The 27,245-nt window shown below is 34.0% G+C and overlaps 4 protein-coding genes and 1 pseudogene across 20 annotated transcripts; 1 reads left to right on the top strand and 4 right to left on the bottom strand.

The window, feature by feature from the left end:
• Nucleotides 1–330: 330 nt before the first annotated feature.
• Nucleotides 331–6,299, bottom strand: LOC123202152 (interactor of constitutive active ROPs 2, chloroplastic-like). 8 transcript variants are annotated; one of them, XM_044617935.1, is made up of 6 exons: nt 4,571–4,673; nt 2,932–3,299; nt 2,508–2,694; nt 627–2,262; nt 522–540; nt 331–467 (listed from the first exon to the last, which is right to left on the bottom strand). In XM_044617935.1, the coding sequence occupies exons 2-4, from the start codon at nt 2,976–2,978 to the stop codon at nt 649–651; spliced, it is 1,848 nt and encodes a 615-aa protein (XP_044473870.1). In that variant the 5' UTR covers nt 2,979–3,299; nt 4,571–4,673; the 3' UTR covers nt 331–467; nt 522–540; nt 627–648. The 8 variants fall into 8 exon arrangements, with proteins under 8 accessions (XP_044473870.1, XP_044473868.1, XP_044473865.1 ...); XM_044617933.1 differs by having other exon boundaries at nt 630–2,262; XM_044617930.1 differs by having other exon boundaries at nt 331–540; nt 630–2,262; nt 2,932–3,084; nt 3,154–3,299.
• Nucleotides 6,300–8,508: 2,209 nt separating this feature from the next.
• LOC123201262 lies at nt 8,509–13,216 on the bottom strand. Of its 10 annotated transcripts, none has more exons than XM_044616678.1 (9): nt 13,070–13,216; nt 11,512–11,786; nt 11,261–11,296; nt 11,072–11,148; nt 10,698–10,963; nt 10,210–10,278; nt 9,961–10,019; nt 9,511–9,612; nt 8,509–8,793 (listed from the first exon to the last, which is right to left on the bottom strand). In XM_044616678.1, exons 2-9 carry the CDS (start codon nt 11,732–11,734, stop codon nt 8,696–8,698), a joined length of 930 nt encoding a protein of 309 aa, XP_044472613.1. In that variant the 5' UTR covers nt 11,735–11,786; nt 13,070–13,216; the 3' UTR covers nt 8,509–8,695. The 10 variants fall into 10 exon arrangements, with proteins under 10 accessions (XP_044472613.1, XP_044472621.1, XP_044472611.1 ...); XM_044616686.1 differs by having other exon boundaries at nt 11,512–11,753; nt 13,070–13,178; XM_044616676.1 differs by having other exon boundaries at nt 13,029–13,155.
• A 1,379-nt stretch (nt 13,217–14,595) lies between these two features.
• LOC123201946 lies at nt 14,596–18,655 on the top strand (annotated as a pseudogene).
• A 75-nt stretch (nt 18,656–18,730) lies between these two features.
• On the bottom strand, nt 18,731–21,658 carry LOC123201947 (mitochondrial import inner membrane translocase subunit TIM14-2-like). Its single transcript, XM_044617570.1, has 3 exons — nt 21,501–21,658; nt 20,795–20,982; nt 18,731–19,169 (listed from the first exon to the last, which is right to left on the bottom strand). Exons 1-3 carry the CDS (start codon nt 21,501–21,503, stop codon nt 19,013–19,015), a joined length of 348 nt encoding a protein of 115 aa, XP_044473505.1. The 5' UTR covers nt 21,504–21,658; the 3' UTR covers nt 18,731–19,012.
• Nucleotides 21,659–22,302: 644 nt separating this feature from the next.
• Nucleotides 22,303–25,557, bottom strand: LOC123201413 (protein IQ-DOMAIN 2-like). The gene is made up of 6 exons (XM_044616908.1): nt 25,398–25,557; nt 25,196–25,295; nt 24,792–25,109; nt 24,058–24,276; nt 23,668–23,787; nt 22,303–23,348 (listed from the first exon to the last, which is right to left on the bottom strand). Exons 2-6 carry the CDS (start codon nt 25,265–25,267, stop codon nt 22,623–22,625), a joined length of 1,455 nt encoding a protein of 484 aa, XP_044472843.1. The 5' UTR covers nt 25,268–25,295; nt 25,398–25,557; the 3' UTR covers nt 22,303–22,622.
• Nucleotides 25,558–27,245: the final 1,688 nt, after the last annotated feature.

Here is a 27,245-nt window from a genome sequence, read left to right as displayed (position 1 = left end):
TTAATATAAAAAATATTTCAAAATAATTATACACAAAAAATATTTAAATAAATTAATATACTAATTTTTTTATTACCTCTAATCAAATACAATAATTATTTATATTTATCTATTTTTATTAAATTTTATTAAATATAATAATAAGATAATATACCCTTCGAATTTTGATTGCAATACAACCAAACACTTGTTTTTCAAAGTTTGTGAGTTTTTCGAAGGCTTTTGAGGGGACCCAAGTGATCAAAGTTTCATTCATTGAAGTGACTGTCATCGAAACATAAACAATACATGCACAACATAGGGCTGATTATTTTCATTTAAACACTTGCTAAAAATAAACAGCTTCATTACCATAAACAGAAAATTTTCTGTGAGATACAACTCTTTTGTGTCCAAAAGCCCCAGACAATACACCAAGTGAAACCAAATTCAGATTGAACTAACAAAAGTTCACCAGTTTTACATGTCTATACAGAATTTCCAGAAGAATTTCCAAGTCTTTAAATTTATTGGCATCTAATCTGGAACCTTCCAAAATACCTGTCAAGATAAGCATAAGAGAATCAAGTCAAAAGAAAATATAATGAAACGAGCCAAAAAGTATTATAATGGAACTAACTACATGCAACCTGCTAGGTTCTCTATCAACTACTTCTGGCCTTTCTTCCAAAGCACACCAATCTTCTTCAGCATGTTGGCATTTTTCTTCTTCGGAGAGTCATCATCCATGTCTTCTAAGTAGGGAGAACCCATAGTCCCATTCAAGTAATTAATCTTGTTTTCTACAAATTTTCCATTGTTGCCAGTTGAAAGCATAGCTGTTGCCGCCTCAGCTGCCTTCCTCCACTGGTCCAGTTGCACCTTTAATCTCCTCAACTCAGCCTCCATTTCTGTATTTGCCACCTGTGCTGCATCCAGTTGCTCAGTCACATGTGCTGCTCTTCTGCTACTTCTATCAGCTTCCTCTGTTAAGTAGCCAACTTTCATCAAAGCCTCTTGCTCAGCAGCCCTGGCTGCTTCTGCTAAAGTAATAGCTTCATCATTGATTTTGTTTCTCTCCATTTCCTTCTTCTCAATCTCCAACTTGAGCGTTTCATTTTGCTCAGTTAGACTGTGCAACTCTGTCTCCTTATCCAACATACTCACCTTCAGCTCAGCTAAATCTGCCTCACTAGGTCCATTTCCCTTGATTTTTAAATTCAGTCCCTCGTTTTCCTCTGATATATACTGTAGTTCTGTTTCCTTGTCCATTAAATTTGCTCTCAACTCTTCAATATGAGCTTTGGCATTTTTCAATTGTGTCTCCAACTCAGCCTCTCTCTGGCATGATTCTGATTTTACATGTTCAACTTGTTCATAAGCACGTCTAATTCGCAATGTGGTTTTAATGTATTCTTCCTGGTACCTGGTCTCAGAAGCCTCTAATGCAGACCTCAGTTGGCTCAATTCAAATTTAGAATGATTAAGCTCCACTTTGAGCTGGTCTATTTCCTCCTTTTCCCCATCCTTCCGAGAAAGATCAACATCACCCAAAGATTCCACCAATTTATCGCTGTTACTGCTAAGTAGATCGGCCTGGAGCTTGCTTACAAGTTCCTTGAATGATTTAACCTGAGCTTTTGACTGTTCCAACTCCAATGATAAGGAATTAAAACCCTCTGTAGCTTTAGTGCCCTCAGATTGCAACATTTCTATATTTGCATTCGCCCTTTCCAGTTGCATTTGAGTTTTCCGGACTACTTCAATTGCCTGAGCTTCAGATTCTTTGCAAATATTAAGATCAGATTTAAGTTTTCCAACCAGGGAGAGAGTTTCAGTAAGTTCTATTCTCAAGCTCTGCATCTCAGCATGTGCAGACTCTGCATGCTTGGTCAGGGCAACTTCAGATTCAGCTAACTTTTCCAGCTGAACTTTTAGCCTCTGGATCTCATTCATGGCAGAAGCCAGGGCAGCAGAATCCATAGCATGCTGTTTCTGGAGAGCATCAAGTTCAGACTGCCATGCTTTATCACGATCCTGCGAAATCTTTCTGAGCTCTTCAACTCGAGCATCCTCAGACGTAGTAATCTCCAGCAGTTGCTGTTGAGATTCCTCAAGCTTTGCTGACATGGTCGAGAACTGCTTCTTGGCCTCCTCAGCTTCCTGCTGGGCTTGCTTCTTCCATGAATCTGAAGCACTCAATTGCTCCTTCACCTTCTTCAGCTCTTCTTGAAGTTGAGCAAGCTGTGATTCCAATTCAGACACTCTGTTTGGGCGTTTTTTCTAGAATTCACAAGATAGAGAGCAGATATCAAGTAAGTGAAAGATAGCTAAGCATTGAGAATAAAAAAAAAACACTTATGAAAGAAAGAGCTGTCCAGTTCCAAAATTTGAGTGGCGCCAATAAATGCATGTGTTACAGTAACTACATAAAGAGCATCTATGACTTTGCTGACTCCAACATAGCATTTCTAGGCATTTCCACATGAAACAGCTTCAGATCTGATTATAAAAAATTTGCAGAATACCTCTGTTGTTGCTGGGCTCCGAGGTGATTTGCGCTCAATGACTTTAGGACTTTTATCTTTTGGTGTCCTATTTGTTGGGTGTGGAGAAGAGGAAACAACATTAGAATCTGATCCTGGTATCTTGAGTTGGCGGGCAGTATGCAGTGTAGTAGGAGATTTCCTTTGAGGCACTTCCAAAGAGCCAGTTCTGTTGTCAAAAATCGATGGAATGAAGCAGTGTACGCAAGCACGCATGAAAATAAATGAAGTATTTATTTACTGCAACTTATACAAATAGCATATTAATGCAAGCAATGTCTTCACATTTACAGCCAGGAGTGAACAGGTGTGGGAACTCTATTGAAAAAACAGGGCACCAGAACCAGCCAATTCCTAAGAATTAGGAACCATAATCGATCAAGACATATTCCTACCTAGAACTTACCCAGATGATTCTGCATCCTCACAGCACTGTGCTTCTTCCTCACACATGAACAATTTTTTTCTTCCACCCAATTATTGTGCTTTAAGAGTAAAAATTTTTGGAAGCAGTCCCCATCCTCAGTCCCCTCAGGTAACAGCAGTTTATGCTTCTTCCCTGTCTCCCATCTCAGTACATTTCCCTCATCATCCACAACATAATAACTGTACTCACAAGAATACCCACTTTGAATTGCAGGATTCCTCAGCATTTGAGTTGGTCACCTTCAAGATCAGGCTTCAGTAAAAAACACTTCCTCACATCCCATGAACCAAGCGCCAGCTCAGAGCCGCAAACAAGTAGACTACGACCAGTGAGTAAAATATGGTGTCCTAAAATTTACACTAGGTGATTTCTCAGATTTGGTTCCAGAAAGCAATCCTAAATTCACCATTTCTTCTAAAATGACAGACCCAGATTAAGTTTCTCAAAATCTAACAGTTACCAAAGAAAAGAAACAACTGAGGAAACAGAAGGTGACAAGTACAACAAGGAAAGACCAAAGATCATCTAGGCAACAGATGAAATGGAGATATTGATGAAACTAAAAAAAAAAGTTTTGGGTCAGGTACCCAACCAGTTACCCGAACTTTGATTTATATCAGGTTCTCGGGTTGGTTATGATTCCTAAGGGGATGGAACCGGAAGCAGAACCAAAACCAGCCAGTTCCACAAAAATTGGAATTGGAACCTACCCAGGGTAGGTTGATTCCAGATAGGAATCAAAACCGAAGGGTGGGTATTCAATGATTCCAGTTCCTACCGGGCATGTTGCTCACCCTTACACAGCCAATTTATGCCTCAATATGCTGACAACAATTTTAGATGCCACTCATCCCAACAAGTCAATATTGATGTATAACTACATTTCGCAATACAAGTAAAATAACAGAACAGAAACTTATATGCCTATTTTTTTCACTCTCTCAAACAAGGTTTAACCAAAAGTCAATAAATTTGTTTTTAGTTGAGACAGAATTGCATCAGCAGATGATATATAATTGCAAAGAGGACCCATCTATTTCAAATTCGCCTTAGGGAATTGCCATGCGCTACTAACAACACAAGACACAATTTTAAAAAGTTGTTGCAGACATGGTGCAGCCACTGAAACATCATCTTTAATCATAAGTAATGCCTAAACGTTCAGACTCCATTAGCAGAGTCCATTACTCACCAATCACATTGATTTTGCTCTTCTCGTCATTTTCCATATTCATGCAGACTAGAACATACAAATAGCTTGAAGCTTGATTTTGAATCACTTTACTTTTATTGTTTACAAGTTCATGCATTGTTCATGTAGCTCAATCAAGTTAATCTTGAGAGGCCAAGACCACTACTTAAACTAGTAATACATAAATTGGTGAAAGAAATTGAAACGACAAACAAAAAGAAGAAGAAGAAGGATGCCAAATGAAGTAAGAAATAGGTAGGCCCCATTTCTGGATAAGACAAATAATTCCAATATGCATTGGTAGTCTACCAATAAATATTAAAGAAAATTTATATTCTGGATAAGACATTTAATTTAACAAAATGGTCTAAGCGTTTACATAGAATTCCTCAACTCAAAAAATACTTGTTAAAAGACAAATCTTACCTTGCTTTTGGAGTCTGCATTATTTTTATATCCCCTTTAGCAGAAGTGGTCAAAATAGAAAACCAAATGTCGTCTCCTTTAAAACCCACCTGACCCACAAGACCTGCAACAGTTCAGAGAAAACCTTGGCTGAGAAATAAACCTCAATGAGAATCTTAATATATACGAATGTACAAAGGAATTTGGTTCATAAAAGACATCCACTTCCAATCACTTGTGTACAAAACCTAACAAACAAACATTACAATCGCTTCAAAGAAACTCCACAGGAAACTACACCCACTACCACCAACCTGAAACAGACGACAAAAATTAAAAAGAAAGAAGAAGTTGCGATAAATAGAGCTTACTTTATCTCATAAACCATCTTTCCATGCTTTTTTTTTTTTTTCACTTCCTTTTTACTCCAGTACTTCCACTTGCTTAACAACAGATTATTGAAGCCCCAATGGGCCAGCAACATAAATGATGATAGTACAGAGGTGGGATAACCTGTTTTATTGTGATCACAGACAGGCTGATGACAAAAAGAGGATCCTTCGATTCTTAACAATATTTTTTAAGGATGAAAATAATGTGTTCAATTTAATAATAAAGCACAAATAAACCACATTCTCCTTTATTCAACATGTTGCTGCAAATCGAAAAGCAAAAAATATATAAATATACTCACATGCAATCATTGCAACCCTTTATTATTCATAAACTCCTAGATTATCCACCAAATTTTTATAGTTAAAATAAATATTTTAAGATATTTAGAGGAAAAAAAAACCTCTTTCTTTCAACACAGAACCTGGTTACTTAAGGTTGAAGATTTTGATAAAAAGAAAAAGAAAATTAGTAGCGTTCCACAAATAATTAAAAATGGGAAATTTTGAAAAAAAAAATGCAATTAACAGAAAGCAAGAAAGATTTAAAAAAAAAAAAGAACACTTCAAGAATAACAAGTTAAACTAGTGGCAGATAGGAGTTTGGAATTGAAATTTTTGTTCAACTGGAGAAGAGAAAACGTTTAGATCGACAAAGTTCCACTGATCTATACAAAGTTAGCACCAGAATAAGCCAAAACAGAAAATGAAAACTGAACTCTTCTTCCAAAATGTCATAACACTTACAGAACCAAAACTCAACGTCCCAAAAAAAAAGAAAAAACCCTCAAACTTTGAAGTCGTCTTCTTCAGTTCCAAAGCATAAAACACCGTAAACAAAAGCAAGAAACATCCGCAGAACAAACCCACATTTCATTTCTATGCAGAGCTCTACATAAAACATGAGATTTCTTCCAAACAGAGAGACAAAAAACAATCATTACTAAAAAAAAAAGAAACCAAACCAGAACTAAGAGCTTCTAAAACAAGTATATAACTTACAAACTTAACGGAAACTAACCAAACCTAAAAAAACAGAAACAAAGAAGTGAGGAGAACATGGTTGAAAGCTGGACAAGGATTCACGAAACAGAAAAGCTTACCTGAACACCTGAACTGGTTGATGCTTATCTTAGTGTTTCTTACAAAGTGAAAACCCTAAAGAAATTGTTTTTAACGAGAGAAGGGAAGCCGGACATGGCGTTAAGTTGAATATGGCCTTGTTTCAGGAGCAACGGTGCTCAGTTCCCGAGTGGGTGAGTGATTTTGTTTTTCTGATTTTGGCAGACTCTGTAGATTGAGCAAGGCAGCAAGGAGGCTGAAAAAGTTTCCAGTACGTTTTCCTATACATAGATGCTATTTGCCATTTCCCCACGCGCCTCTCTTATCACGTGATTTTATTTTTATGTTCACTGTTTACGCGCCTCTCCCATCTCTATCTGTTATCGTCCGTTTCTGCGTTTTTTTATAAATATTAATTTGAAATTTAAACACAGTTATGGCGGAATCCAAACTCAATTCAGTTTCGGGTTTGAGTTTTCGTTAAATCGAGTTTAGGGTAGTTTAGTTTAGAAAAATTGAATTTGAATTCGGGTTTGCATTCAACATTTTTTTTTTAAATTAGTTTGATTTTAATTTAATGCAAGAAAATAAAATTCAAATTTAATTATAATACTAAATTAAGTTTAATATTATAATTTAGTTAAAATTAATTAAAATAATATTATTATTATATGTATTAATCAAAATATCTTTGTTATTTGAATAGAATATTTTTAAGTTTATAAATTTGATAAGTCAAATATCTTTTAAACTCGAATTTAATAATATAAAATTTTTGAACTCGAGATTAAACTTGTTAAAATTGAATTTGTTTAGCTTTGTTCAATCAATACAATTCAAATTCAAGGCTATATTACAGAATCAAGCAAATTTTTAAATCTAATCCATTGACCTCATCTCAAAATGAACAATGCTTCCCACTTTTGGCTAGGGCTGGATTCGAGCCGAGCTGAGCTCGGGCTCGGCTCGGTCTATTTATGGTCGGCTCGAGTTTGGCTCATTTACAGCTCGATTCGGCTTATTTTTCATATCAAAACGATATTGTTTTGTGTATATATATGGATCAAAATGATGTCATTTTATATAAAAAATTTTTAAAAAAATTTATCGAATCAGTTCGAGCTCGATCGAATCGAACCGAGTAGAGCCTGACTCGTTTCGAGCTCGAACTAAGCTGAGCCGAGCTGGCTCGGCTCGATTCCAGCCCTACTTTTGGCTACACAAATTACATTTTATTTATTTATAGAATATTTGGAAAGGAAATAATTTCCACATCTTACCTGCTTCCTTGACTTAATGAATGCATGTGTGTAGGCTAATGTACAACTAAATTCATGTTCCTCCTCTTCTATTCACTGTTGTCAGGGGATATTTATATATTTATTATCATAAAATTATTAATATTTTTATATGAAAATAAGGTGACTCACTCTTTCCCACGCGATGTTTAATGAATGATAAATTTTTGTCTTTTAAATTTTAAAAAATTAAAATTTCGTTCGCCACTTATTTTTTTTAAACAAAAAATCTTATTTGAGACCGCAAAAGTGATTTGAATAGATAAATTGTAAAATCCCCAAATGATGAAACTGGATTCGAAACTCAATGATGTTAATCCTTAAATTATTTAACATAATAATTATGAATCTAATCGTTGTGTCCATAATTTACCTATCCAACTAATTGCACAAGGTTTTCTAATCATTAAAAAAAAAAAGCCTTACTTGAGTTGCAAACTGTTCATTCAAATTCCAAACACGTAAAACCCTAAATTTAGTGATAGATCAATACCCATGGCATTAGATAATTTAAAATTTGCTCTTAAAATGATTATTTTATATATTTATTGAAATAATAAAACTATAATTAATATTTAATATAAAATAAATATCAAATTATCAACATATCTTTCTTAATTTAAAATATATATTAAAAAAATTTAATCAAAATTTTGAAAACAAAAGTTCAAAAAAAAAAAAGTTACTTATACAAAAAATAGAAAGTAATGTATCGTGTCGTGAGAAACGGGTAATAATAAATAAACGTGGGTCATATTAATATCATTTACTTCATGTGCACGGCCTTAATATTTGGGCCATTCAGAAGCCCTACTGGATTATGATAAGACTTTCACTTTTCTTCAAGGATAGATGAAGGAATAAAGTTTTATTTTGAGGGGTTTGTTTGCTTTCATTTGTTTGCTTTCTTTAACAATGAAAGCAACACCAAATAATGATAAAACCTCTGCTTGCTCCACAAAACAAATCAAATATGACCCAAATGCTCAACTTTTCACCACAACACAGATTGAATTTGTCTCAAATGATTACAATGAAAAGTCCCAATTAGATATCTAAATGATCTGTCATCATGTGTTTAAAAATTAATTTATTTTTAATTCAAAGTTTTTCGATCACATGATAACATTATCTAGATATTTAAATTGAGTACTCAAAATTGAATATATATAGTTTTATTGTTTGAAAAAATAATATGAATCCCAGCTAATTGTAATGCAAAATATACTAATAAAAAAATGTCTACAGTCACTTAAATTAGATCTTTCTGCCTAAAGATTTAGTAGTTTTAAGTTTTATAATTCCATCTTGGACAGAAATTTTGCATATAAAAACAATAAAGAATACTGTATGTTCTGTACATATTTACTGAAACGCTATGAATGAAATCAAACTTACAATCCCACATTTCTTGAAGTGAGTTTGTTTCCCAGCAATGTAATTTTCCAGCAGTCAACTTGGAATATAAAGACAGAATCCTTTTTGGGCACAACTGCAGATTACAAAGACAAAAGATACAATAAACATAGTTTCCAGAGCTGAGCAAATTCAAAGGATTAGAGAAGAGACTCATGGAGATTTTGCGACCAAACATCTACTCTGCATCTGCAATTTTGGATGGCATTTAGACACCCGAATTGAGAAGATTAAGAAATTCCTGTATTGCCGTAATGCATTCAAGTCCATGTTGTGAGAACCTTCTGAACGGTTTTATATGTGAATTGAGTATGCTAATAAAATCAACCTTCATTATATATCAAAATTATCATCTATTACCCCAAAGGCTAGCAAAATTGGTAGATCATTAGAACTTTCAAGAAAAAGGTCTGGGTTCAAGTCTCTGCTACGCTTGTAAAATATTTTGCACATAAACTTTTTTATTATTTCCCCTCTCCCCACCTAATTCAAACTTTTGCTTCATTTAAATTAAAACATCGATTATAACATACAACAATTTAGAGTTTATCAGACGCTACCAGCTCCAATTCACAGGAAGAGATTCCACCTAGACACTAAATTTTCAAACATCATATGATTACATCTTCTCAATTATCAACTAGTTGCCAAGAGAAAAACAGATTAGTAAAATAAAAAAGCTTCAGAAGTGAGTGAAAAATAGGTAAGAACAAGAGGATTTTCACCACATAATCATAGTTGTACTAATTATGGCTGAAGTTAATATAAAGTATGACCTAGATGGTTGAATTACCTCGGAATTTATCTTCTCTTGTGACTATCCCGAATGTTTCTGCAGTTTCACGAACCATAATACCACTCACTCCAGTGAAAGCAGCAATCTTACACTCAGCAACTACAAAAAAAAAAAAATAGAGAGAACTAAGACTTATGATAAAGCCCATTTATGTGACGCATCTACAAAGGAAAAATCTATGGGTCTCTTTTTTCCATATTTGGCCTTAATAGTTCTCACTATGACCATAAAGATTATCCAACAACACAAGTAATTTGATAACAGATTTGTACAAGTAGGTTTGTATCCATTCGAGATATGAGCTTTGTATGATTTAGATGGCTCTCGAGCTAGTGATGCATGAAATGATCAATCATAAAAACAGTCCAAAAAAAAAAAAAAACTTCTAAATTTACATTGATTATTCATAAATAATTCAAATTAGTGCTGCTGCTCTGACCAAGTTACCTAGAATTAATGCACCATGCAAATCTGCACTAAGAAGACATTGAGCCAACTGGTTTTTCCTGCAAGATTGAATGGAATCATGGTTATAGCTTAAAAGATGAAAAAAATAATGTTAATGACAATCTACAAGGCATAAGACCATACATAAACCAAATATCAGTGAAATTATAACAAAGTAATATGTCACCCCAAAAAAAAAGTCCTAAAAAAACAATGTATACTATAACATTGGCTAGAACAATATCTCACCCGGTGGTTTTAATGAGTTGCAGAACATAGGCCTTCCACATTTCATGCATTGGATTAAAAGTTTCAAATCTGTAACTCGAACACAAACCAACAATTTTTAGACAAAACTACTGTAAGAAAGGAAAGAAAAAAGAAATCATCAAACTACAATCGCAATATAAATTACATCATTCAAACACATAATTTGAGACATAGAAATAGAAGATCATAATCTTTCTGTCTCTAGAAAATTCAAAGAATTATTCTTTCCCTACACACCTCCAATTTTATATAACTGAATTAGGAAAAATTAAAAAAACTGAAAAATGCACCACTAAACGGTTCGAATGATGGATGAAGTAGGAAAGAAATTCATGCGATGCAAACAGAATAAAAGTCACAACACCAGCAGATATCAAGCAAAGATTATAGAATATAATGCCAAGTGCAGATGGAGAGAGAGAGAAAAGAGTTGCAGCTCTCAACCATATGCATCTTAGAAAACTCACCTTTGGAGCTCTTTAGGTAAATCAAATAAACCACTTTTCTTAAGTTGCTTCATAGACATGTGTTTTTTAGAGCGTTTTGAGTGGGTCTGCAAAGCTCTAACATGAGAACTAGTAGATATGGCCCGTCCTTGTACATAATTATCAAGGAGGAGCCAATTGTCAATTTTCACACTTCTTGATCCCTGTAAGTACTTCTGAGCTGAGTCACCATTTTGGAAGAGCTCATGCAAAACCTTGTCAACTGTGCTTCCTCTCCTATTAGATTGCTGCATGGTGCCAAATATAATGTAAAACAAGAAGCTTAGAATAAGAACATCTCAGTATCTTAACTGTCAACTAATAGATCTTGATTTTGTCAGAGAAAAAAAAAGTACTTTGCAATCAGTTGCCAACAAATTCTCATGCATGGGCTGAGTGAGCTGAAAATATGTTGGACCACTTAATTCCACATCTGTCCAATATTGAACAATCTTTTATATCTTATCAAATATAAATAAATTTATACAAAAAAAAAACTGAACTCTTTTTTGAGGGAAAAAATTAAACCAAGAATATAGAAATACCTTGTGATGTTGTGTAACCCACGAAAGTAAAATTTCCTACATATAATTCATAGTGTAGGTACAAATAAGTAGATGTGGGGAAAGAGATCAAAATCAAATATATATTAGGTGATGCAGGGCACTTGCATCTTGAATCATAATTTCTAAGGCAATTGGGGATTAAAAAAATAGAATCAACTTAGAAACAAGAAGTGAATGGCACAACTTGAAAAATAAATATAAACAGAATAAGCATTGATAAATATAACAACCTCTCTTAGCTGATTCAATTGGGGAGTTCATAACTGATGCATCTGTTAGATGTGGTGATGAAGCAATAGCCGAAGAATCTGATCCTTTTTCATCTTCTTCGAGTGGTCTCTTTTTTCCATGCTTCATCTGTTGAAGAGCCTCAGCTTTGGCAATGGCAAACCTTCGCTCCAATGCCTCCATGGCATGTTTTCTTTGATTCCCAGATGTTGTATTTGTAGCCATTGCTACCAGATTGTACAGCCTTTATTCTTGCAACAAGAAATTGAGACTAAACCTATTATGCAGCAGAATCACACTGCTGATATTTTTATCCAAAAGTATTAAGCTTATTGAACAAAATTTTAACTATAAATATAAGTATAAAATTAGTTTAGCTTAATATCCACAACTTCACAATTAGTTGACAAAATTCATTGAAAGAAATATAATAATTAACTTATTGATACAGGACTTCGATAATTAAAAGTATTTTCAGAAAAACAAAAACACAACACAGAAGCACTTTTCACTTGCAAAACTTCCTCCATATTGTGTGCACCTCAAACAGGCACTAACTTGCTCACATTACAAAACCAGGGGCATCTTAACATAAAGGAGGGCTACAACACGGGGTAGCCGGGTGGCCCTCCTTAGAAATAGCAAGTTTTGTTTTATGAAAATAATGTTAAAATATTAAACAATTTGCCCTTTTTCATTAATTTCTCTTCAAAACATTCAGAAAGAAAGAAAGAGCATGCCAACAATTTCATTTTATCTCTAATTATTAATTCCTTAATAAAATGAAAACTTTGATAAATCAATGTACATGAGTAATATAATGCTCTCTCATTTCCATACAACTCTCACAGTAAACTTAATGCTGCATTGCTTTGCATTTGAATGCATTCAAGTCAGGTTTTCTCACTTAAAAACAGTTGTCCTTTAATGTTTTATAACATGGCCTATAATACTCTAATTACCCCGGTGCAAGATTTTAAGTTACTATAGCCTGACTCTAAAACAGATTTTAAAACCAACAATAGTTTGTATAGTCAGTAAGAGATTATTATCATCATCAATAAATCTACTTCAATACAGCATCAAGAGACCTGGACAAAGAACATAAAAAAAGAGGAAAAAATAATGAAATAACAAAAGCCACACAACAATCATCAACTCGAATCTGCAAAACCCATTGAACGCCATTCACAAGACCTCAGAGAGAGAGAAAGAGTGAGATTGCAAACAAATTCAATAACAAGAAATGCTATCTAAAAGGCTATACCAGAATGATAATCCATACAAATCATTAACAACAACACCTTTTAACTCCCGAAGGGTTTCTGTGCGGAAATTGACATCCTTTTTGACATTTTATCAAACACATAACATCAAACCAGAAATTAAAGACAAAGAAGAAGCCAAGCTGCCAGGCGCTTTCCCCCCAAGCCAAAATAATTATATAAAATATATTTATGAAGATACAAAGAAGATCGACAGAGATGAATGAGGATTTGAAAAGGCATTCAAAGTTTACCAGGAAGAAGAAGAGGGTCTGGATTCTATAAGGAGGTATACCTTGCGCTGGGGCTAAGCGGCTTGGCCTTCGGCCACCAGTGAGACTTTCCTTGGAGAAATTTCTCTCTTACTATTTCACAGCGGCGGATATTTAAAAGGGGACGCGGTGAATCTTTGGTTATTTACCAGCGAAATCTGAGCGTAGATTTTTTACATAAATTCTTCTAACCGCCCACGTTTTCACTTTTCCTATTCCTTATATCGATCCATTACTCCCATAGTCCAAGTCAAATTTGAATTTAATTATAATATTAAATTGAATTAAATTTTAAATTCAGTTTAATATTATAATAAAGTAAGAAATAAATAAAATAATATTTTTAATAGATATTAATCAAAAAAAATTATTTTAATTGATTTACATCAAATATTTTTATATTTATATTTTTAATGAGTCAAATATCTTTGAAGTCTCGCTCAAAAATATATAATCTTTAAGGTCAAATTTAAAACTCGTGTTAAGGCTCCAATTAAATTTAAACTTAAATTCATTCGGGAAAAGGACTATTTCCCACCCACTTTTTAAGGCTAATCTCAAACTTATACCCATAGGAGATAAAAAATCCCTTTTTTCACCCATGACCAAACTATCGTTCAATTTTTCAGTTAGGGACAAGGGTAAAATAGTCATTTTAATTATAAACCTTAAAACTTTAAAATTTTATAATTTCCCCTCCAAGTTTTAAAAACTAACACCTCAACCCATCCTCAAAGTTTGAAAAGTTTATATTTCACCCTTAGGGTTTGTTTCCTTCTCTGATCACCATTGACAGTCGACGCATTCTACTGATATCCCATCTTTGACTATAAAAGACGATAAAGAACAACTCTTCGTCATCTATATCTGGAAGAACAAACGAAAGATGATGTTTCGTCGTCGCGTCAAAAGACGATGTTTCATCGTCGCATTTGGATGACGTGACTAGCGATGAAGAGAGACCTCTTCGTCTCACAGTGTTGCAATGAAGAAATCTCTGTCTCTTCGTCGCATCGTGTGATGAATTGTGACGCATCACCGCCGTCGCACCAGGAGAAGAAGGAGGTCAGTGACGACTTCAAAAGATGAAGTTGAAGAATGTGGGTGAAACTACTATTTTTAAAAGTTATGGGAGGTAGCTGCATTTTGAAAAATATGAAAACCTTAGATTTGAGGATAAAAATGTTACTTTTCAAAGTTTAAAAACTTTAGATAAAGGTGAAATGTTAATTTCTAAAACCCAACGGAGGTGAAAAATAATAAACTTTATGACTTTTAACTATAAACAATAAAATAACTATTTTATTCCTCTCCTTAACATAACAAAAATTTGTTTATGGGTGAAAAAAAAGTTTTTTATCTCTCATTAATACAGGTTTAAGAATGAACTAAAAAAATAGGTGGGAAATAGTCCTCTCCCCAATTCATTTCAGCCAAACCAATATTAGACTCCTTCGAATTAAGCGTATTTTAAAGATGGGAAATTCGGTTCAAATCAAACTTTAACTGCAACCGAGAGTAGCAGGTAGACAGAAGCGCATACGAATACAGAACGTGCACCGGAATAATCGGTAACCCGGCTATTAAGGTGACCACTGAGTGGAGGACCACGTGGATAGATAAAAAAAATAAAAAAAAGGCTTGGCCATTAATGGCCGAAAAGAAGTACAGTTAAGAAGTCAATTCATGAAAAGTTTTACTTGAGGACATCATCGGAGGCTCGGAGCCAACATTTTCTGTGTAGGAAAGTGAGAGGATGATTAAGCACTGATAGAGATTCTTTTGGCCTTTTTCTCTTTTCCAATTTTTTGAAGATTAGATTCGCTTGAATAATAGTCGGTGAATGTATAGTGATTAAACAAAAGCGAGAATTCCAAATCACGCTTTTAAAGTTTCAGTGTGCTGTTCTGTTTTGTTATTCTTTGATGTCGTTTTTATTAATGGAATCTTCTGGTTAATGGTTAAAGCAAGCTCTTAATATAGAATAAATATTCGTATTGGAGTTGTAGCAAAGCTTCTACGAGTTTGGAGTGAGAATGGAGGGAAGAGTGAACACGTGGCAGCAGGAGCTGGCGAGTTTAGTGGAAGATGCTGGAATTCGATACGGAGATTCGATTGTGTCGACTCCGAAGAGAAAACCGGTGGAAAATGAACCGGTTATTGAGAAGGAGAGTTTGAAGGATCAAGTGACAGGGTTTTTAACATCGTGGGGCGAAATGCTTCTAGAATTAGGTAAAGGCTGTAAGGATATTTTGCAGCAGACTGTAATAACTGAGGACTCGTTTATTGTGCAAAAACTCGGCGGACCGGTGGCTAAGGTTGCGGGTAGGCTAAGATTTTTGAATGAGTTCTTGCCCGAGGATCGCGATCCGGTTCACACCTGGCCTGTTGTTTTTTTTGTTTTTATCCTCTCTCTCTCTGGTATTATTTTGTGATTTTAAATTTGTGATATTTATTAACTATAGAATTTCAAATCTCTGGGATCATGTGAATTACTTGTGCATTTGTCTGATTTATGACACTAGATCTTCTCTCACCTTTTGTAAGTTTTATATAGTATTATAAATGTTATCAGATATAATGCCTCAGGCTATTGCATCTGATAGAGGTGCTAACCTGTTAAAAGATTACCCATATTACTTTGAATTTGCTTGGATGCACCATGATTGTAGCATTTAAACTTCTGTGGTCTCCGTTGTTTCTCTGTATGAAATCAAAGTTTAAACTATCATGTGTGTGTAATGTAGATCTCAGTATTCATGATTAAGAGGATCTCTGAGTCTGTATCTTTGACTTAAATTTAGTTCCTATTTTAATGCTGCTGTGGTTTTTTCCACTGGTTTCCAATTTCTATGGTTGTAGAAAGTTGTCTTCTATTTCTTGATTGTATCTAATGATTAATTGCATTTTAGTGTATAGTGCTATGAGCTTGAGAAATTTTTAACTCAACACTATTAAACAATACGCAGCACTGAGTTTTACTTCAAATCATGAAAACTCAGTACAACCAGTGAAGAAAGTGCGCATACATCTTCCATCTGCAAATCGTATACTGCTCCCAGACGGCAGAAACTTGGCTTATTGTGAGCTAGGTGTTTCAGCAAGCAGAGCTAGATTCTCTGTTATTGCACCACATTCTTTTCTTTCCTCGAGACTTGCAGGTAGAATAGAACAATCTGTGCTTCATTGAGGGAGTGGTATTCAAGTGTGGTCTTGGTTAAAATTGTTGCTAAGTCATCGCTAATATTTTTAAAAAAATAATTTTACAATGAAAGGTATACCTGGTGTCAAAACATCTCTGCTTGAAGAGTTTGGTGTTCACTTGGTGACATATGATCTTCCTGGCTTTGGAGAGAGTGATCCTCATCCTAGCCGGAATCTTAATTCTTCAGCATCAGATATACAGTATCTAGCGGATGCTGTTGGTATTGGTGACAAATTTTGGGTGCTGGGATACTCAAGTGGTAGCATGCACGCTTGGGCTGCACTGAAATATATTCCCAACAGAATTGCTGGTAGATCAATCTTCTTTTATAAGAAAACATAATTTTTTAACTTATTTTCTGCTACTTAACAAGGTCAGCATCATGTTGTGAAGCAGTCTCTGGACTTCACTAACAATTGAGTTGTACAACTTTAAATAAATATTTTTGTTCTTATTTTCATATCTGGATGTAATTTTCTCTCACAAACATAAGTTTATTGTTAACTTTTTGATGTCATAACTGGATCTGCAGGTGCTGCATTTTTTGCCCCTATGATTAACCCATATGAATCAGGCATGACTAAAGAAGAAATGAGAAGAACTTGGGAAAAGTGGTTACTTAGAGAAAATTAATGTTTTTTTTAGCTTGTAGATTTCCGAAATTACTTTCACATTTCTATCATCAAACCTTCTTATCTGGAAAGCATGGACAAATTGACAAGTGGATGTCATTGTCTCTTAAAAAGAAGGTAATTTACTCTTATCTTTCTCAACAATCAACATGCCACACCTATCACATATTTCTCAGTTAGTAGTTGCATGGTTTATTTTAATGAGCTACTGTTGGTCAAGTTTTCATCTTTTTAGAATGCAAATTTTCATTAACTTCCTCTTATTGAATAATTGCCTTAACTAGTTGCAATAGACACGCTGGTATCTTTTGATACATAAACTTGATATTGCAGGATGAAGTTTTGATAGAAGGGCCGATTTTCGAAGAGTTCTGGCATAGAGATGTAGAAGAGTCTGTTCGCCAGGGAACTGCAAAACCATTCATTGAGGAAGCTGTGCTACAAGTGTCCAACTGGGGTTTTAGCCTGGCAGATCTTCAGGTTCGAAAGGAGTGCCAGAGAAGAGGTATTCTTGCTTGGCTCAGGTCCATCTATAGCCAGGAACAATGTGAATTGACTGGATTTTTAGGCCCAATACACATATGGCAGGTTTGCACACATTCTCTCTCTTGCTTTATCATTTTCTGCTATACAGAATTTCAGTTATTATTAATATAATCTTTTTTATGAGAAACTCAAATCTGGAAGATAATATTATTATGTTTCATCTGTGTGATATTTATTTCAACTAAAATTTGAAAACTAGCAACATATAGACTTACATATCAAGTTCTGAGTGGGTCGTCTTGTCACAAACTTGGTCCTTTTTCCAAAATTTGAAATAATTTTATGTCTCCCATTGTTTGGCAGCATTTCAAACAGATCCTTATTACTCTTCTATGTTATCTTGAAATATGGGTAAAAATCAGATTCCATTTTTGTCATATTGTAGCATGAGATATGGTATTTGGTTATATAAAATTGTGTATGCGTCCCTCACATATCTGTTTGACATTACTAGTTAAGAACACCTAAGTATTAGGAATTTAATTTGCATGTTAAACTCCCCATTACCAAAGGGACTTGCTCTTAGGACAGCCATCTTGAATAAACCAACTCCACTGAAATATTATTTCACCGCCAAGCCGGCATTCTAACCGCTATGGATAAAAAGCAAACATTTTTGAATCTGTGTTAAGTAGTGACTGACCGTTATGACTCTGATAACTTGCATATGCTCATGAAATCTCAGTTGTATTACTAATTACCTGTAGATATTTGGATCATTACCTTCCGAAATTCAATAAAATTGATTTTTCTTCTAATCACTCTTTCCTTGCCAATGCTGAACAGGGAATGGATGATCGAGTTGTTCCACCTTCAATGACTGACTACATTAGCCGAATTTTACCTGCAGCAGTTACGCATATACTCCCATACGAAGGCCACTTTTCTTATTTCTTTTTCTGTGATGAATGCCACTGGCAAATATTTTCCACTCTTTTCGGGAGCCCTCAAGGCCCTCTTCAACAAAAAATGGAACCGGTTGAAGCTGCAATTGAAGGAGATTCAGATACGAAAGAGGCATAATACATCATTTCAAATTGAAGAGTAATCTCACTATAATATTGCTGAGGTTATTCCTTTTATTTCATCCTTCCAATTTTATGTAAATATCACAGGGTGCTCTTCTGCTTAGAGAGCACGAAAGATGACAATGTAATTTTCTATATCGCAATTTTAGGACGACAAAAACAATGCAGAGTTTCTAAAGTAAAAGGCATTTTAAACAAGGTTTTTTTTTTTTTTTTTTCAACTCTTGTCACATTTATCCTTTTGAAGTGGTAAAAATGCCATGATTTGAGGTATTAGTAAACAATTGGAGATTTCAGGTCGAGTGTTGCTATCAATAGAATAATGTTACACTTGCTGAAGAAATCCAAGCCATATTACAATAAATTTCCCTCACATTATAACAGATAAATAATAGAAAATCAAAATTTTCCAAACACCATACGGTTTGGGTCTAAAAGAATCATTCGTGGATGATCTCCAAAGTCCACGGCTTATCTGCAGCATTTAGCTTTTGAAACCCACACCCTGAGCTTCTAGATATGATTTGCAGAGATAGGAGAGGGAGGCCAATCCCGTTAAAAAGCAGAACTGCTGCCCTTCGTTCTCCTGAGCATCATATCTTTTGCTTCATTAATTTTAGATGCGAGGTAATGGCTACCACCGGCATCTGGATGGTTTGCAACCATCACCCTCCGATGTGCTTCTTTAACCTTTTCTGCTGGAATGCTTTCTCTGATAAAAGGAACAAATTAAAAGCAAGAAGCTTAAGACTGAGTATATCAAAAAGAAAAATACAAACAGTAAATTTGCAGGATGTAATTGAAGGCCATTTACAAAATGACGAAAAGACAAGCAATCTAAGTATGCAGCATGCACTAACAATATAACAAGACTTAAGGTTGGTTGTAGCGAAATATGAAGTCATTTGAAATCTAATAGGCATCGTGTGAAAAAATAAAAAAATTTCTCCATCCTAGAACTAAAACAATTAGTTGATTATCACATAGATGAAATATGTGAGGAAATTTTTAGGTTAACAGAAAACAATAAGACATTGAAAGGGCTCAACAGAAAATTTAGCAAAATTCACATATCTGAGAATATGCATACACAGCACATTCATAATTATATCAACAGAAAACTTAATGCATGGTCTACCAATCATAATCTGCTTAACTCATCATTTAAAGAGCTCATCAGAACAGTTCTCAACAGATGATTCAATGGCTTGAATTTAAATCTAGGGCTCAACACGTGAACATCAATATAACATATATTACTCCAGTACCCAAAAGAAATCCCACTAAGCTTCACAAAGTCAATAGCAATTGACATGGCATCATACTCAGCCAACCAGCTAAATTTCCTGCTTTTTGTTTTTCATTTTTCTAACTGCATTCTCTTAGCACTTTCCTGAACAACATTTTAACACAAATAAGGTGAGGGTTCTCTCAGTTCCACATTAGAGTGTCCTTGATTGCCTTCCCTCCAGGTTTAGAAGCTGCAGACCAATAGCTCTTTTCTTCCTCTATTTTTCTCAGGGAAAAATATGAGATGGAATTAAAAAAGACTATGTTAGAGCATGAATACATAATCTGGAGCTGTTCTTCCTGTAGTTGTGTCTGCTAGAAGAAAAGTGATAGGTTAATGGTGACATTCATAGAGCATGGACGAGCAGAGTGGAAGCTTCAATGGGCTTTGCCAAGCTCTGTCCAAAAGCTAGAAATAGCCTAAATAAAAACCAAGAGAGCTGAGCTTACAGAAGTCACAGTAGTACTACTAAGTGCCAACCAGTCCAACCATCACAATCAAATTAAATGTAACAAAAAGCCTACTTTGCAAGCACAATTTAGATAAACATAACAAGTAACTCGCTGTGGAAACTGAATTAAGGCTACAAAATATAAAGTCTAGGTATCAATATTACATTCTATCAACAAGTCATTCATCAGAGTAAAAATGATTATCAGCAATTCAGCAATTTATGCTCCATTGGCAAGGAAGCAAATCATTTTCTAATCAAGCGAAGGTGGACTCACTTGGGATTTAATCCATTTGGTATAAAATGAGCAAGCCTCAGGCTCAGTTCATAAGCTTCTGTTTACAGATTGGGGAATAAGTAAAAACAAGGCTCCAGTAGTTTTACTTTCGTTGATCTAAGATTTTTTTCCTCAAAGTTGACTGTTAAGAAGCTGCTGGAGTTCATGAAGATTCCTACTGCAAGTCTAAACCATAATCTATTGTTTTTCAAACAGACAATCACAGTGAAAAATATCTAATATCCACAAAGCAAAACATGTCATCTGAGATTTTCAACATTTTTCACATGATTACAGTCTACTACCTAAAAACAGTACCTGACTCCGAGTATTAGAGCAGCTTCTCTTCTCGTCATAACAGGCTGAAATCCACCTTCGTAAAATTTCCTCATTCTAGCAGTTGGTGGTCTTGCCTTGAATGCCTGCCATGCCTTGATGCCATATCTACCAGCATAAGCTGCAGCAGCTACTGCAAGTCCCGCTATCAATGGAGCAGCTTGATTCGACTTTCAAATGTAAAGTTCATTAAGTAAGATGTGGTTAGCAAATACTAACACAGATAAGAACCTCAATTGGAACTCCTTTCTATTTTCCTCTATACAACATGGAAAGCGTACACACATTCAAGCAAACTTGTTCTGGACAGCCCTTTATTTACCATTTTTTTTTTTAAAAAAAAAGAGATATATCATATACATACCAAAGGCTTTAAGTTAACAAGTATGCGGATAAACAGCCAAACATATTTCTGAAAATGCAAAGATAAGTCAACCCAACAGACTAATACACACATGTATGCAATTAGCTTCTATATAGCAGGTTTTACAAATCAAATTCTCATCTTTGTAAAGAGAACTTCAATATGAAACCCTAAAATAAATTTTTTATAGAAGAACGGAAGAAGAACATCAACTGTGCTCTAAAGAATAAAATCGACGCCATATTCAAGCTTCTTCTCAAAATTCTATTGAAAAATAGAATGAATATTAAAGGAGGAGGGACGAGTCAGAGAGAGGTGACTCACCATGTTGGAGATGTCTCAGAACTTCAAATCTTTCGCGGACTCAGGGCTTACCTTTTAATAGGGTTTTCCAGTTGATCCTTTCGGAAAACGTAATAAATTTCGGACAGGGGCACTTTGGTCAATCACAATTATATCCGCACAAAAAATAATTCTCGAAACCACTTTCTTCAGTTCATAGCTCTCTTTTTCCCTTTTTTCTTTGGTCAACTCTTAACTTTATAATATTTTATTTAATCAAATATCAATCTGATTTTATACAAATTGTGTAGAAATTATAAATATATTTAAGGCCAAAAAAGACTTATTCCCTCCAAAAGTATACAAATTGTGTAGAAATACATAAACTACAATATTATAAATCTCGATGAGTATTATCATCACGGGATAAATAAGTATATTTAATATGATAAAAAACTAATTATATTTTTATTGTAATTGTTAGTCTTTATAGAGATTAATTAAGTTATATTTGTAAGTGTCTCAAGCTTTAAAAAATGGATTTAATAATAAAAATTTGTTATTTACTTAATAAGTAAATGATTTTAAATAATTTAATTAATATATTATTATATAATAAAATAATAATATTTAAAACTGTATAAACAATATTATGTGTATCTATTTTTAGTACATAATTCATGTATACAGTGATGTATCATCATGTAATTAAGTGATTTTAAAACATGTGTTATCATATGATAAAGAAACATCTAATCACATGATAATATTTTATCTATATATATAAATTATGTATCAAAAATAAATACATATAGTTTTATTGTAATCATAATAATAAAAAAAAAAGAAATTAAAATATTCATAACAGTTTGATACAACGAATCAGGAATTTCAAGTACATGACAACTGTTCTTTTATGAAATTACCAGAATGCAGAGCAGAGGCCCCCATCTGGACTTACAGAGTTGCCAATGGCATCACAATTGTGAATGCCAATAACTCAGCCAAATGAGGGTAACTATAACCAATAAACAGATAATAAATAACAGTAATCCTGTAGAAAGAAATGAAATTTCAGCCCAAACCAATACTTTTGAGTGCAATGAATACAACAAATTTTAACAGCTGCTGAGGATTCCTTAATCAAATTATTATGCTTATTTTTTACCTTTCTCCACCCTCGTTGCCCCCTCCATTGCTCACACTGATTTCTGTGTTAATGCTGCAGTCCAATTTTGGTGGAACAGATTGCCGTCTTGGCCTGGCCGGCGATGGTGGATAAGAGAGCCGTTTCTTTGCAGAGACTGGTGACACTTTCTCAGCCCCCAGTGAGCCCTGCAACCTGGATTTGGCTCTTGCAGATTCAGTGGGTACCATGTAACGTGGAGCTGCAGGAGAGCCTGGCAGGCTCTCATCGTCTCGTACTGATGAACCTCCAATGGTGTGCCTCCGATTTGACTGCACACTGATCATGCTTCTAGTGTCATCATCCTGACTAGAAACAATGGCCCTTGGGCTCGCTGGCTTCAATTTTCTTGCACCTGTTGAAAAAGCTGGCTTGATAGGAGTTGCACCAGTTGAAGGTGGCTTGGTAGGAGTTGATGGGGATTGGAGGCTTGGAGTTTTGGTTACTTTTTGATTGGCTGTTGGGGATTGCTTGTCAGAATTGAGTTGGTAGCGAGCATAAGATCTGGTGATTTCTCCTCCAACAATACTGCAGCTTGCACTCTTTAGAGATGAGTTGTCATTGTTGAGTTCTTTCTCAGTCATGCCACGGCTCTCCCATGGTCGGGCTGCCATCCACCGTTCCAACCAGCTCCAACCCCATGTGGGATTCCTTGGATCCATGAACATTGGATTTACAGATTTTGACGGATTTTTCCAGGTTTGCTGTAAATTCATGTCAAAGAAGAGTTAAACTAAAGACTTCAAATCCAACTAGCTAAGATTCTTTCAGCCAAAAGAAAAATGAAACCAGATGCCAAACTCAAACCCTATGGTGGATGACCATATGTAAAAGGTCTAATTGAGCTTCAGCACAACCATTGTCATTAATCATTCAATTACGTCACAAACTACTTTTGCAACCTGTATCATCTGAATTTAACATGTCAGTTATTAAATTACCATGTTTATTTGTCGTATAGATAACCAAGTTTAATGCTCTTAGGCAAGCTAATAGTGTTCAACATTAAGAGAACTAAGTCACCTGATGAGAGAACGAATAAGCCATTGCCCTTTCTCTTCTCATAGCTGCTTCATACTTGATTAGCAGGCTTGCTTCAATTTGTTCCTTAGACTGTAGGCTGTCATCCCAATCTTCCCCCATCTGTTCCAACAATTTTAAGCGAGAATTAAACAAAGCAATAAAAGATAAGAATTAAAAAAAAGACCTAAATACTCTAAAGATATTGATAGATCTAAAAGTATTTGAATCCTTGGCATGCAAAATATTCAGCTAAGAATCTAGATTTCCAAACAGCTGTAAGACATTCATATTTAAGGTTACAAAGTCAACAACACTGTGATAACATATCACTATCCAAGTGATCAGGGCAGTTTATATTGACACAAAATATTAACAGGATATAGCACGGACCTGCGTCGCAATCTCTTTCGCGTGCTTTTGTAGGAGTTGTTTTTGGCGCGCCTGATTCTCCTCTGACATCCTGATCCTCCTAGAACGAATCTGAGACTGCACACGTGATAGAGTCTGCATGCACCGAAGGGTATTAGTGGCTTGGCGTTTCACCACGGGACCTTCCATTAGTAATTTTAGCCTGACAAGACCTCTTAAAGCCCTCGATGCCCTTCTTGCCTGAGAAAGAGAAATGCTGAATCAAACTCAACTCATAAATTTCACACGAAACTTGGAATGCCAAATAGAAAAAGAAAACAGGAATTTTAAACTAAATTAAGAATAAAAGCCTTAAACAGCAAAAATATCATCCAAAATGATAATAAGAACAACCTACAATAATTACAGAACCGACTTCTACACATTGAATTGTCTCATTAAACATTAAGAATGAATCAATCTTACAATTATTTTGGTTACTTCTATGCAAGAGATACAATTGTCTCATTAACCAACATTTGTTAATAACGACATTTACTTTGTTGAGCTGGGAAACCATTTATTTGATGAAACTCCAACTCTTCTTTCATACTCAAATTTCAAAGTCTAGAAAATCTCCTCAAAATCACATTTACCAGGATTGTTGCATAGACAACTAGCTTTCAATTCACACATTTGCCTCCTAGGAAATTAGATGATATATATTCCTGTGGATCTGACAGTCACTTAAAGCAGCTAAACGAAATGTTACTTACCAAGTAACCACGAAATGCAGTCTGAATCCTGATTGCAGCCGCCTCTTCCTTTGATTTTCCATCAAATCTAGCATTACTTGTGTATCGAACAACCACCGGAACAGTCTGGTCGGCAACACCAGCCGCCTTATCCGACACTGCAGCAGCAACTGCCACAGAAGCTTCATAGTTCCTCTGATCATCCTCTACTTCAGTTACCTTTACCTCCTCCTCCTCCGCCTGAAGCGGAGCAGGAGGAAGAGGTGTCTTCACAGTCTCCAAAGGAACAGACTCCGAAGAGAAATCTTTCTCTTTTCTAAACCATTTCTTCTTCGATTTCTATCAACAAAATAACCTACTACATTAAAATCTTACTAAAAAGAAAAAAATCCACAAGAATTAAAATAATAATAATTCTTTCAAACCTTATCTTTCTTCTCCGAATCTGGACTGAACGCCTTCTTCACCTTTGAAAACCATTTTCCTTTACTCCCCATCTCCTTATCATTCCTCAATTTACGTCCCCTTTCAACGCACAAAAACGCAACACGTTACAATTTTCCAATCCAAAATGCACAAACAACACTAAAAACTATCATACATCCAGAAACAGAAACCAAAATTTACCTGAAAAACAGATCCCGAAAGAAGGAGTTGAATGCAGTATAAAGGACTCCGCAAAGAAGAAAGAAGAGAGGAAATTGAAGAGTTAGAATGTGAAGTAAGAGAGAAGAAAATAACAGATCTTGATGAGAAGAATAGTAAAGAGTGACTCACATAGCACAAATATAAAATAATAAAGAGTGACTCGGTGAGTGAGCGAGGACGCTCGAGCTCCAGCTGGTTTGGTTTCTGGCTAGTGTGACCCCACTTAATCGGTCGGAGAGAGTGGGGCCTACCTTTTTAATTAAACTTAATTTTGATCGCCGCTTTTATATTGGTTAAAAAAAGTAGAAAAAGTAAAAATAATTTATTTAGTTTGATTGGCTGTTTCAATCCCGTTATTTCGGCAACTAACCCTGTGATTTAGCACCGCCTGTAAAAGTGTAAATCTTGTCTTTTATCTTTCTTTGTCGTGTTTTTTTTGTAGACCGTATTTTTGGACTGAATCAATCAACTAAACATATAAAATCTAATGTCTTTTTATATTAAACTTTAAATTCAGTTATCAATTTTATAATTATTAAATTAAATAAATTAAAATCATAATTTTAAAATTTATAAAATAATAATTTTATTTTTGTTTTTAAACTATTTTTTTATTTTTTTACCTTCCTTTTAACTTTTTTTTCTACTATAATAAAAATCTAATAACAACTATATTGAATACTTTTAGATTTAGTCAAAAGACTTGCTCCCTTCTAAATTATGGTAAAATTTCAAAATTTTATCTTTTGACTTTGTTAACAAATCCAATCAACCACCCAAGGTTTGTCCAATCGATTGATCGATGAATTGAGAGCATTCGAGCGTCTTCATCAAGAGAGAGAGTTGTCTACCTAAAAAGGAGTGATCGTAAGTGCTTGAAGACTGTTGTCTACTAGAGTAGAGTGGTTATCAGAGAAAAGGAAAAAAAAAACAGGAGAAAACGGTCATTTTTAAACTTTAGGTAGAAAAAATGTTAGTTTTTCAAATTTTAGAGAAAAATGTGATAAAATTTTATTTTTAAATTTTTTTTAATTAAATAATTTATACCTTTAACCTAACTGAATTTTTTAACAGAAATTCACTTATAGATAATATTTGAGTTTTTAAAAATTAGAAGGTAAAATCTTAAAGTTTTACTATACTTTTGGTGAGAACAAGTCTTTTAGCCTTTAGATTTTTACTCTACAAATAATCTATCAGATTTTTCATCTAAAAGATGGAAAACTTATATTTATCTACTTAAATTTATATAATTAAAGAAGTTTTTCTCGAATTTTTGATTTTGACAGAATTTTTCATAAAATAAAATTACCTGTATATATACCATTTATATAATTTAAGTATATAAATTATTTGTGATTACGTAAATAAATAATTTTAAATTAAAAATAAAATAATATATAATCTCATAGTAATATATAATCTATATACCTTAATTATATATTAAATATATATATATATATATAACATAATATTATTTTTTCTTGTATTTATCACTTGTGAAGACTTGATCACGGATTCAACAGTGTCCCTTCTCACATGTTTTAACTTTTATAAAGTCTGATTTTGATGTAAGTGTTGAGAATGATATACAACAAATTAACTTTTAATTTACCAAAAAAATATAATTATATTTGTGTTTAATAAATAAATTATTTATCCATCTAAATTTGTTCAAAATTATAATAGTTAAATAGTATATTAAAAATATAATTTTTCATATAATATAATATAATTATTTTAAAAAATAATAAATTTCTAATTGATATAGCATGTTGAAAATATCACAAATATTTTTTAAATTTTAAAATTTTTTATATACACTCT

Source organism: Mangifera indica, chromosome 18, assembly GCF_011075055.1.
Source record: "Mangifera indica cultivar Alphonso chromosome 18, CATAS_Mindica_2.1, whole genome shotgun sequence".
Classification (NCBI taxonomy): domain Eukaryota; kingdom Viridiplantae; phylum Streptophyta; class Magnoliopsida; order Sapindales; family Anacardiaceae; genus Mangifera; species Mangifera indica.
The sequence above is the reverse complement of the archived record's forward strand: the minus strand, read 5'-3'. Positions and strand labels throughout refer to the sequence as shown.

Coding starts and splice junctions, on each gene's coding strand:
- LOC123201413 (XM_044616908.1), bottom strand. CDS start 25,267: ATGGGGAGTAAAGGAAAATGGTTTTCAAAGGTGAAGAAGGCGTTCAGT. Junction 24,277..24,791: donor CTGCATTTCGTGGTTACTTG/GTAAGTAACATT, acceptor TCTCTTTCTCAG/GCAAGAAGGGCATCGAGGGC. Junction 23,349..23,667: donor CTTATTCGTTCTCTCATCAG/GTGACTTAGTTC, acceptor ATGAATTTACAG/CAAACCTGGAAAAATCCGTC.
- LOC123201262 (XM_044616678.1), bottom strand. CDS start 11,734: ATGGCTACAAATACAACATCTGGGAATCAAAGAAAACATGCCATGGAG. Junction 11,297..11,511: donor AATTGAATCAGCTAAGAGAG/GTTGTTATATTT, acceptor AATTATATGTAG/GAAATTTTACTTTCGTGGGT. Junction 9,613..9,960: donor GCATGGTGCATTAATTCTAG/GTAACTTGGTCA, acceptor TTTTTTTTGTAG/TTGCTGAGTGTAAGATTGCT.
- LOC123201947 (XM_044617570.1), bottom strand. Junction 19,170..20,794: donor GCTCTAATACTCGGAGTCAG/GTACTGTTTTTA, acceptor TCCTTTTATCAG/AGAAAGCATTCCAGCAGAAA.
- LOC123202152 (XM_044617934.1), bottom strand. CDS start 2,978: ATGTGTGAGGAAGAAGCACAGTGCTGTGAGGATGCAGAATCATCTGG. Junction 2,695..2,931: donor GAGGATGCAGAATCATCTGG/GTAAGTTCTAGG, acceptor TTTTGACAACAG/AACTGGCTCTTTGGAAGTGC. Junction 2,263..2,507: donor GGAGCCCAGCAACAACAGAG/GTATTCTGCAAA, acceptor TGTGAATTCTAG/AAAAAACGCCCAAACAGAGT.